The following is a 12,508-nucleotide window of genomic DNA, read 5'->3' as shown; positions in this document are numbered from 1 at the left end:
ATGTGATTTCAGTTTAGTATTTTTATAACATTTGCAAAGATTTCTAAAACCTTTTCTTCATCGTTATGGGGTATTGTGTGTAGATTGATGAGGGAAAAAAAGTCCAGTTTAATCCATTTTAGAATAAGGTTGTAACGTAACAAAAAGTGGAAAAGGTCAAGGGGTCTGAATACTTTCCGAATACAGTACCAGTCAAAAGTTTGGACACACCTACTCATTCAAGGGTTTTCTTTATTTTTACTATTTTCTACATTGCAGAATAATAGTAAAGACATCAAAACTATGAAATAACACATATGGAATAATGTAGTATTCAAAAAAGTGTTAAATCAAAATCTATTTTAGATTTTAAATTCTTCAAAGTAGCCACCCTTTGCCTTGATGACAGCTTTGCATACTCTTTGCATTCACTCAACCAGCTTCATGAGGTAGTCACCTGGAATGCATTACAATTAACAGGTGTGCCTTGTTAAAAGTTAATTTGTGGAATTTCTTTTCTTAATGCATTTGAGCCAATCAGTTGTGTTGTGACAAGGTAGGGGTGGTATACAGAAGATAGCCCTATTTGGTAAAAGACCAAGACCATATTATGGCAAAAACAGCTCAAATAAGCAAAGAGAAACGACAGTCCATCATTACTTTAAGACATGAAGGTTACCTCTGCTGCAGTGGATAAGTTCCTTAGAGTTAACTGCACCTCAGATTGCAGCCCAAATAAATGCTTCACAGAGTTCAAGTAACAGACATCTCAATATCAACTGTTCAGAGGAGACCGCGTGAATCAGGCCTTCATGGTTGAAATGCTGCAAATAAACCACCTCCAAAGGACATTAAGAAGAAGAAGAAACATGAGCAATGGACATTAGACCGGTGGACATCTGTCCTTTGGTCTGATGAGTCCAAATTTGAGATTTTTGGTTACAACTGCAGAGTAGGTGAACAGATGATCTCCGCATATGTGGTTCCCACCGTGAAGCATGGAGGAGGAGGTGTGATGGTGTGGGGGTGCTTCGCTGGTGACACTGTCTGTGATTTATTTAGAATTCAAGGCACATTTAACCAGCATGGCTACCACAGCATTCTGCGGGACAATGACCCAACATACCTTCAGGCTGTGTAAGGGCTATTTGACCAAGAAGGAGAGTGATGGAGTGCTGCATCAGATGACCTGGCCTCCACAACCACCCGACCTCAACCCAATTGAGATGGTTTGGGATGAGTTGGACCACAGAGCAAAGGAAAAGCAGCCAACAAGTGCTCAACATATGTGGGAACTCCTTCAACACTGTTGGAAAAGCATTCCAGGTGAAGCTGGTTGAGAGAATGCCAAGAGTGTGCAAAGCCGTCATCAAGGCAAGGGGTGGCTACTTTGAACAATCGCAAATATAAAATATTTTGATTTGTTTAACACTTTTTGGGTTACTACATGTGTTATTTCATAGTTTTGATGTCTTCGCTATTATTCTACAACGTAGAAAATAGTTTTAAAAAACAACAACACTTGAATGAGTAGGTGTGTCCAAACTTTTGACTGGTACTGTAGCTACCTCAATTACCATTGTACCCCTGCACATCGACTCGGTACTGGTACTCCCTGTATATACCCATGTTATTTTTACTCATATTCGTTATTCACTGTGTATTCATTCCTTGTGTCACTATTTATTTATTTTAATTTTGTATCTTTAACTCTGGAAAAGGACCCATAAGTAAGCATATCACTGTTTACGAAGCATGTGACAAATAACATTTTAATTTTATAACATGTAGTTTAATGGAACTGAAACCAACCAGGCCCCCAAAAGGGAGGTCTGCAGACCCTTCATATCTGCAAACATCGACGCTTAAGTGCCAAGGGGAAGGGAGTGAATTGAGGATTGAGACCAGGCAAACTGTTGACTCACCTGTCCTTCCTGAACATCTTGGGCAGGTATCTCTTGGGGAACCACATGCCGATGGCACACATGAGCACCCACAGGATGGACAACTCATCCAGCATCTGACCCAGGAAACTGAGGGTGGCATGAAAGTATGTGGAGCCAATACCTGAGGCAAGGGAGAGACACCACAAAGTTACATGCTATACAAAACAAGGGCATACAAAATCAACACTGTGCCTTTTAATAGGCACAACAGCTGCTCATATGTGGAGCTGTTGAGAACAGGTGTTACTGGTATACTACAGGTGGTCCTCTGTAGCTCAGCTGGTAGAGCACGGCGCTTGTAACGCCAAGGTAGTGGGTTCGATCCCCGGGACCACCCATACACACAAAAAATATATAATGTATGCACGCATGACTAAGTCGCTTTGGATAAAAGCGTCTGCTAAATGTCATATTATTATGAATGAAATTGCTGTAACTCCGGTCAAAAGCAGTGACTAGGGAATAGGGTGCCATTTCAGACGCACAGGATTTACAGACGCCCAGAGCTCCTCAGCTCCCTCAGACTAATTTTATTAACTTTTATCTTACTTTGTGATCAGTTTCCAAAAATTTTCCCTAATCAAATTATGGTCTTGGTTCTTTCAAAACAAGGAAACATCGCCCTCTTGCAGAAATCAAACTTATCTGATTAGTGGCAGGATGTTTTGAAACACAATTTCACCCGGAGGTCAATTGAAAACAGTGGGAGAGTTCACCTGAAACCCAGTTCTTTCCCTACAGCCGTTAAGCTATCCACAGCAATTCAGTCTGACCACAAGAAATACTACTGTCTCTCAATGAAACATAAGAAAGAGAACACTGTTAATAACAATACGTTGAGCCAAAGCACAGACAAGTCAAGCACAAAGACTTAGTAGATTTTAATGTTAAGCCACTGTTCATGTAGCCTGGTCCCAGATCTGTTTGTGCTGTATAGACAATTTACAGTATATGCCATAACAATGACAAAAGGAGTTGGCTATACAGCTCAAACAGATCTGGGACCAGGCTAAGTGGATCTCAGCTAAGGCTTGTTATAATTTCCATAGGAGCATAAGAATATTGACAAAAATGACAACAGGCCATTCAGTTCAACTGGTCTCTATATTTACAGGGTGAAGGTAGACACCTTGTCTGATCTAGATTTGCATGATTAATTGAGCATGGCTTGAGATGGTGTGACAGACTGCTTGGTGCTGAAGGTCAATAAAATAAGTCAGGAATTTCTCCTAGGCCTTATCATAATAATAATAATAATAATAATAATAATAATAAGCCATTTAGCAGACGCTTTTATCCAAAGCGACTTACAGTCATGTGCGCATACATTTTTACGTATGGGTGGTCCCGGGGATTGCACCCACTACCCTGGCGTTACAAGCACCATGCTCTACCAATTGAGCTACAGAGGACCACATCATAACTCATTATGTGACGGAGTTTTACACTTACATATTTTAAGTGTAGTGTTTTGAAGTTTTAGTGTGAACAGACTGGTCGGTAGCCCATGGCCTCTTGTTATCAGGGTCCAACAGACACTCTATTGTATTTATCAGTGCTTGTCCAAGAGGCACCACCCGAACCTGGCAACCCTTTAAGGAATTTCCCAGCAATCAGGACTTCTCCTTATAAATGCCCAACATGGCAACCTGTCAATCCACTCTGGGATCATCGGTAGCCATATAGCCCCTTGACATCGACCCCTAGCCCTTCACCCACCTAAACTCTAACCTCCCCAGATCTGAAGGAACCAGGTGTGAACAATGTGGCAAATCTCCCTTTTGCCTATGGGAAGGCAAGGTAGTGCCATCTCAGATTTACCCTGTGCACTGCCTGAGGATGCCTGCGGCATAAACGTGCCCTTAGGCTACATTGAATACATTAATCATTGAAGATTATTTATGGTGTGCTGTCCAAGCTCTTTCACCAAGGTGGAGCCATTGCCACACTGCTTGACCTATCCAGTCCCTTCAGAACCACATAGAGTGAACACAGAGGAAGTGTTTCCCATTTCTGGTCCTGGGGAACCAAAAGTGTGCACATTTTTGTTTTTGCCCTTCGGGTCAAAAGGACCAGAATTGGGAAACACATCCTCTCAGTGTTCACTGCATGCAGACACACTGGATAGGGCCTATCTAGACAGAGGAAGGAGCCAGGACACCAGGCACACAGCTCTAAATTAGATTCCAGCTCTGTCTCAGGTCAGAGGTGAACTCAGCTCCAGAGACTGTGTAAGGAGAGGCAGGGGTTATGCGAATTGTGGCCACTGTGCAGCTACTGTCCACTAGGCGTGTAATGCAGTATGCTATTAACTCTCTTAAACCTATTTTAATGTCTTTATAGTCATCCATTTTAGACTGCAGACTTATAGATCAGGATACACAGTTTAATATGTTGTTTGGGATTGTGGGTGATGCTGTAGATTTAGGTAACCCCACAGCCTGGACAAGAATCTGCAGTGTAGGCTTCGCAGAGACATAGCGAAATAGAAATGGCAGCTGTACATATAACTCATCCAGACCCCTTTGACTTCTCAAACATGGCAGAATGGCCCAGATGGATCAGAATTTCGAGAGGTTTTGTCTGGCATCAGGACTGAATGCAAAACCAGAGGAATATCAGTTGAACTCTTTTATACAGTGCCTTGAGAAACTATTCACACCCCTTCAATTTTTCCACATTTTGTTGTGTTACAGCCTGAATATAAAATTGATTAAATTGAGATTTAGTTTCACTGGCCTACACACAATACCCCATAATGTCAAAGTGGAATTATGTTTTTAGAAATGTTTACAAATTCATAAAAAATGAGAAGCTGAAATGTCTTGAGTCAATAAGTATTCAACCCCTTTGTTATGGCAAGCCTAAATAAGTTCAGGAGTAAAAATTTGCTTAATAAGTTGCATGGACTTATGGACTGTGTGCAATAATTGTGTTTGACATGATTTTTGAATGACTACCTCATCTCTGTACCCCACACATTCAATTATCTATAAGGTCTCTCAGTTGAGCAGTGAATTTCAAACACAGATTCAACAAAGGCCAGGGAGGTTTTCCAATGCCTCCCTGGCCAATATATATATACAGTGAGGGAAACAAGTATTTGATCCCCTGCTGATTTTGTACGTTTGCCCACTGACAAAGAAATGATCAGTATATAATATTAATGGTAGGTTTATTTGAACAGTGAGAGACAGAATAACAACAAAAATATCCAGAAAAATGCATGTCAAAAATGTTATAAATTGATTTGCATTTTAAAAGAGGGAAATAAGTATTTGACCCCCTCTCAATCAGAAAGATTTCTGGCTCCCAGGATTTCTGGCACCTGTCCACAGAAGCAATCAATCAATCAGATTCCAAACTCTCCACCATGGTCAAGACCAAAGAGCTCTCCAAGGCTGGAATGGGCTACAAGATCATCGCCAAGCAGCTTGGTGAGAAGGTGACAACAGTTGGTGCGATTATTCGCAAATGGAAGAAACAAAAGAACTGTCAATCTCCCTCGGCCTGGAGCTCCATGCAATATCTCACCTCGTGGAGTTGCAATGATCATGAGAACGGTGAGGAATCAACTCAGAAATACACGGGAGGATCTTGTCAATGATCTCAAGGCAGCTGGGACCATAGTCACCAAGAAAACAATTGGTAACACACTACGCCGTGAAGGACTGAAATCCTGCAGCGCCCGCAAGGTCCCCCTGCTCAAGAAAGCACATATACATGCCCGTCTGAAGTTTGCCAATGAACATCTGAATGATTCAGAGGAAAACTGGGTGAAAGTGTTGTGGTCAGATGAGACCAAAATGGAGCTCTTTAGCATCATCAACTCAACTCGCCGTGTTCGGAGAAGGAGGAATGCTGCCTATGACCCCAAGAACACCATCCCCATCGTCAAACATGGAGGTGGAAACATTATGCTTTGGGGGTGTTTTTCTGCTAAGGGGACAGGACAACTTCACCGCATCAATGGGACGATGGACGGGGCCATATACCGTCAAATCTTGGGTGAGAACCTCCTTCCCTCAGCCAGGGCATTGAAAATGGGTCGTGGATGGGTATTCCAGCATGACAATTACCCAAAACACATGGCCAAGGCAACAAAGGAGTGGCTCAAGAAGAAGCTCATTAAGGTCCTGGAGTGGCCTAGCCAGTCTCCAGCCCTTAATCCCATAGAAAATCTATGGAGGAAGCTGAAGGTTCGAGTTGCCAAACGTCAGCCTCGAAACCTTAATGACTTGGAGAAGATCTGCAAAGAGGAGTGGGACAAAATCCCTCCTGAGATGTGTGCAAACCTGGTGGCCAACTACAAGAAACGTCTGACCTCTGTGATTGCCAACAAGGGTTTTGCTACCAAGTACTAAGTCATGTTTTGCAGAGGGGTCAAATACTTATTTTCCTCATTAAAATACAAATCAATTTATAACATTTTTGACATGCGTTTTTCTGGATTTTGTTGTTGTTATTCTGTCTCTCACTGTTCAAATAAACCTACCATTAAAATTATAGACTGATCATTTCTTTGTCAGTGGGCAAACGTACAAAATCAGCAGGGGATCAAATACTTTTTTCCCCTCACTGTATATATACACACTACCGTTCAAAAGTTTGGGTTCACTTAGAAATGTCCTTGTTTTCGAAAGAAAATCAATATTTTTGTCCATTAAAATGACATCAAATTGATCAGAAATAGTGTTTAGACATTGTTAATGTTGTAAATGGCTATTGTAGCTGGAAACGGCTGATTTTTAATGGAATATCTACATAAGCGTACAGAGGCCCATTATCAGCAACCATCAGTCCTGTGTTCCAATGGCACGTTGTGTTTGCTAATCCAAGTTTATCATTTTAAAAGGCTAATTGATCATTAGAAAACCCTTTGCAATTATGTTAGCACAGCTGAAAACTGTTTTGCTGATTAAAGAAGCAATAAAACTGGCCTTCTTGAGACTAGTTGAGTATCTGGAGCGTCAGCAATTGTGGGTTCGATTACAGGCTCAAAATGGCCAGAAATAAATAACTTTCTTCTGAAACTCATCACTCTATTCTTGTTCTGAGAAATGAAGGCTATTTCATGCAAGAAATTGCCAAGAAACTGAAGATCTCGTACAACGCAGTGTACTACTCCCTTCACAGAACAGCGCAAACTGGCTCTAACCAGAATAGAAAGAGGAGTGGGAGGCCCCAGTGCACAACAGAGCAAGAGGACAAATACATTACTGTGTCTAGTTTGAGAAGCAGATGCCTCACAGGTCCTCAACTGGCAGCTTCATTAAATAGTACCCGCAAAACACCAGTCTCAACGTCAACAGTGAAGAGGCGACTCCGGGATGCTGACCTTCTAGGCAGAGTTGCAAAGAAAAAGCTATATCTCAGACTGCCCATCTTAATCCTTTCTTTTTATTGGCCAGTCTGAGATATGGCTTTTTCTTTGCAACTCTGCCAAGAAGGTCAGCATCCCGGAAATCCTGGTTCAGTGCTTTCAAACAGACACTGGGAGACAAATTCACCTTTCAGCAGGACAATAACCTAAAACACAAGGCCAATATACACTGGAGTTGCTTACAAGACGACATTGAATGTTCCCGAGTGGCCTAGTTACAGTTGACATATATATCGGCTTGTAAATCTATGGCAAAACTTGAAAATGGCTGTCTAGCAATGATCAACAAACAAATTGACAGAGCTTAAATAATTTAAAAAAGCAGATATTGTACAATCCAGGTGTGCAAAGCTCTTAGAGACTTACCCAGAAAGACTCACTGCTATAATCACTACCAAAGGTGATTCTAACATGTATTGACTTACGGGTGTAAATACTTATGTAAATCAGATATTTCTGTATTTCATTTTCAATAAATGTGCCTTTTCATTATGGGGATTGTGTGTAGATGGGTGACATTTTTTTTATTTTTTTTTATCAATTTTGAATTCAGGCTGTAACACAAAATGTGGAATAAGTCAAAGGGTATGAATACTTTCTGAATTACTGTATATTCTATGGGGGATGCCGCAGATTATATTCTGGGAGCATTGCTATTGACTGATGCAGATAAAAAGTATGATGCTGTAAAAGGAGCATTTGAGAAGCACTGTGTAGGAAAACAATATTATTTTTGAGAGCGCTCAATTCAACATGAGATGTCAAGATAAAGGAGAGAGAGCAGAGGCATTCATCACAGTTGTACACATCTGGCTGAGCATTGTAACTTTGGAATGCACAAGGAAGAACTGATAAGAGAGAATTGTTGGAATAAAAGACAGGAGGCTGTCAGACTCAGAACAGCTTCAGTTAGACTCAGACGTGACACTTGCAAAAGCTATTCAAAGAGTCAGACAAAGTGAAACTGTAAAGAAACAGCAAACATTACTGCACAGTAATGCAGTAGTAGGAGAAACCACAACAAATATGGACACCACCAAAGCACAATTTAATAATAGGAACAAATTCCAACAAAGTGCACAGAAACCATACAAAAGGCAAAACAAAATGAAATCCAACTGAAAAGGAGTGCAAAAGATGTGGAGGACGAGAGCATGGATGGAAGGACTGTCCAGCCAAGGAGGCTGAGTGCAGAAAGTGTCGCAAAACGGGACATTATGCAGCAGTCTGTCGTTCTGTCAAGTTGTACACAAAGTCACAGCCCAGCACCGAATCACAAGACTTTGCTTTCCTAGGTTTATTGTCCTCACAAGGTACACAGCTGTGGATGGAGAAAATGTATCTGAATGGGGAAATCATCAGCTTCAAACTCAACACAGGAGCAGCTGTGACAGCCATACCAGAGAAATACTTCAAACAACAACAAGATGGCAGTCTGGTGAGACCAACCAAGATGCTATACGGGCCGGGGCTAAATCTGCTTGACGTGAAAGGCTGCTGTAAGAGCAAGCTGATAATAAAAAGGGTACAGCACAGAACAAGAGGTGTACATCGTAGCAGGACTGACACAACCACTCCTAGGCATACCAGCCATAGAGGCCCTACAGTTACTGCACAGAATCCATCTTTCCAGGACTGGGGAAACTCCCAAGATTCATACAAGATAGAGCTTAAAGATGGAGCCACACCCTGTGCTCTTTCAGCACCACGACGTGTTCCGCTCAAGAGAAAAAGTTTATGAAGAACTGGGCAGGATGGAGAACATGGATGTCATAACAAAGTGACAGAGCCCACAGAATGGTGCTCCGGAATGGTGGTCGCCCCAAAAGCGAATGGAGACATAAGAGTGTGTTTTGACCTCAAACCTTAAAATGATATCATGAGCAGAAAACCCAATTAATCTCCATTGTTTATTGAAGTTGATGGGTCATTTATGACCAAACCTTTTGATACAGCCAATCATTTCAATTACTATTTCTCCAGTAAAGTGGACAAACTGAGAAGTGAAATGACAACATTGAACAGTGAACCATCATATCTGTATATTGAAGATCTAATAATGAAAGAGAAGGATTTCCGTTTTGAATTTGGCAAGTTTTTGTGGAAGAGGTGGAAAAACGGTTGTTATCCATCAATAATGATAAGCCACCAGGTACAGACAACCTAGAAGGGAAACTATTGAGAATGGTAGCAGACTGTATTGCCACCCATATTTGCCATGTCTTTTACCAAAGCCTAAACGATTGTCTGTCCACAGGCGTGGAAGGAAGCTAAAGTAATTCCACTACCAAACAATGGTAAAACATCCTTTGCTGGCTCTAATAGCCGCCCAATCAGTTTGCTGCCTGTTCTTAGTAAACTGATGGAGAGATTTTTTTTTAAGAACAAGTGAACTACTGACTTTCAGCATGCATATAGGGAAGGGCACTCAACTTGTACTGCACTGACTGATGACTGATGATTAGCTAAATGAAATTGATAATAAGATTATAGTTGTATTGTTAGATTTCAGTGCAGCCTTTGATGTTATTGATCAAAATGTGTTATTAAAAAACTAACTTGTTATGGCTTTACATCACCTGCCATCACATGGTTGGAGAGTTACTCTTCAATGGAAGCTACTCTAACATGAGATATGTACAGTGTGGTATCCCTCAGGGCAGTTGTCTTGGGATATTACTCTTCTCTATTTTTACAAAGTAATGCCAAATGTCTTACAAAAGCAGCTAAAATGACTATGTATGCTGATGATTGCACACTCTACACTTAAGCACCTACAGCCGGAGTATACAGAAGATAGCCCTATTTGGTAAAATACCAAGTCCATATTATGGCAAGAACAGCTCAAATAAGCAAAGAGAAACGAAAGTCATTACTTTAAGACATGAAGGTCAGTCAATACGGGAAGTTTCTTCAAGTGCAGTAGCAAAAACCATCAAGCGCTATGATGAAACTGGTTCTCATGAGGACCGCCACAGAAATGGAAGACCCAGAGTCTTGGTCAGGGAGGTTTTCAAGAACCCGATGGTCACTCTGACAGAGGGAAAGATGAACAGAGAGATCCTTGATGAAAACCTGCTCCAGAGCGCTCAGGACCTCAGACTGGGGCGAAGGTTCACCTTCCAACAGGAGAACAACCCTAAGCACACAGACAAGACAACGCAAGAGTGGCTTCAGGACAAGTCTCTGAAGGTCCTTGAGTGGCCCAGCCAGAGCACGGACTTGAACCCGATCGAAAATAGCTGTGCAGTGATCCAACCTGACAGAGCTTAAGAGGATCTGCAGAGAAGAATGGGAGAAACTCCCCAAATAGAGGTGTGCCAAGCTTGTAGCGTCATACCCAAGAAGACTAATCACTGCCAAAGGTGCTTCAACAAAGTACTGAGTAAAAGGTCTGAATACTTATGTAAATGTGATATTTCTGTGCTCATAATATTTAGAGCACCTTTTTTCAGACGTAAACCTATAAGTATGAGTGCTCTTAAAATAAGATTAGGTTCAGGCCACACACAAATCAAAGCAGAGGCGAGTAACTGAAGGAATCATCATGCTTTGTCAAAACAACTCACCAATCACAACCAGTAGAATCCAAATGAGATATATTCCACTGTTGAAATGTGTTGCGTACTGGCGGAACAAGCACATTAATATAGGCGGTAAAACAAAAAACAAGATGTTGCTGATCTGAAATGAAGAAAAAAAAATGAAGGGAATGAAAATGTGAGCAGAATTGTAGGCCAAGCAAGTGATATGCTTGTTACAAATACAATACACACATCCATTAATTTCACTCTGTATTTCAACAGATTTTTGGGATCTTTAGGAACACATAGCCATAGTATGGAGATGAATACAAGGAGGTAGGCCTAGGCCTATTGAACAATATGAAAATGTTTAATCTAAATCCCAATATGTTTTCTTGATAGGCAACAAAAAGAACTCTGCACTGATAGTAGCTGACAGCTGTTGAACCAGATATGAGGTGCCAATGCGCCTGTGTGTTCTTTACCCCTTTCTATGTCCTAAAAATCTAACTGTTCAACAGTGAGGATGTGTCGACTACCAATCTGGGGTAGTAACATTCAAACGAAATCCCAATAGACTAAATAAAGGGAAGCAGTGCCATGCAGAAAAGCAAGGGCATCCCATTACCAAATATTGACACAAAGGCACTAAGCAATGGCTGTCACAAAACATATTACAATATTGTCTTAAAGATAAATGACTAACCGTGTTATAAAACTCTGCAATACTAGGGTAAATAAGGTAATTGCCTTCACACCAGTCCACCTCGGAGCTACCAGCTTGTAGTTGGTCCCAAAACATAGGATTAGTCATGTCTCGACTAGTTCTAGTAATGGACAGGACTCCGCAGCCACTATTGAGATAAAGCAGTCGACGATCTAATCAGCTGTGGACCGCTATATGATCAATTACTAGAATTTGAGACACGTAGTTGTATACAAAGTGCATCCAAATTCAATCGCATTTTAAATCACCGATATATCCCAATGCAAGATTGTCGTGCAACGCTGCTCTCAACAAAGTGCCAGAGTGCGTCTTCCTTTTCTTCTTCTTCTTCGATGAGGTTTAACGGCAGTTGGGATCCAATATGTTGCATTACCGCCACCTACTAGACTGGAGTACAACTCCCTTTTATTTTGCTTGAAAAATAAAATAAAGAAATACCCTACCATCTAACACTACACTCACAAATTCAAAAACAATTTAATCAACAAAAAACAATAAAGAAATTAACACCACCCTACTCCCCTATTATTATTTTTGTATTCCTACCTCATGCCCTCAACCTGAAAGGATGGGACATCACCACTTAACACAACCTGTAACTCTTCTGATGTCAAGTCTCGCACACCCAAATACCTCTCTGCAGCTGCCACCACAACCTCAATTTTCTTTGACTTACGTTCCATCCCTGCAGTACAATTAATAACCATTGCTATAAATGCTACAAATCCAATCTTACTGAAACATATATCACTTGTTGGCCTATCCCTCTGTACTGGTACATATCTACTACTCTCACCACTCCTCCCCCTTGACCAATCTTCCTCTACTTTCTTCACTGCCTCAGCATATGACAACTTCTTCACTACTCTTACCCTGGAAACCTCAACCTGCCTCTCTCGCACGGGACATTTCTGATCCCCAGCCCCATGGGCACCCCTACAATTAGCAC

At 41.3% G+C, this 12,508-nt stretch overlaps 1 protein-coding gene across 2 annotated transcripts in view; it reads right to left on the bottom strand.

Moving 5' to 3' along the window:
* LOC311112388 (alkaline ceramidase 2-like) overlaps positions 1 to 11,893 on the bottom strand; it is a 43,319-nt gene extending 31,426 nt beyond the window's left edge. The window contains exons 1-3 of one of the 2 annotated variants that reach the window (XM_084155495.1): positions 11,539 to 11,893; positions 10,878 to 10,992; positions 1,905 to 2,046 (exon numbers count right to left, since the gene is read on the bottom strand). In XM_084155495.1, coding sequence (XP_084011621.1) covers positions 1,905 to 2,046; positions 10,878 to 10,992; positions 11,539 to 11,646 — 365 coding nt within the window. In that variant the 5' untranslated portion in view covers positions 11,647 to 11,893. The remainder of the gene's footprint in view (positions 1 to 1,904; positions 2,047 to 10,877; positions 10,993 to 11,538) is intronic. The other variant, XM_084155496.1, reaches the window with a different exon arrangement.
* Positions 11,894 to 12,508: the final 615 nt, after the last annotated feature.

Source organism: Coregonus lavaretus (genome assembly GCF_964263955.1).
Source record: "Coregonus lavaretus genome assembly, chromosome: 38".
NCBI classification, from domain to species: domain Eukaryota; kingdom Metazoa; phylum Chordata; class Actinopteri; order Salmoniformes; family Salmonidae; genus Coregonus; species Coregonus lavaretus.
The sequence above is the reverse complement of the archived record's forward strand: the minus strand, read 5'-3'. Positions and strand labels throughout refer to the sequence as shown.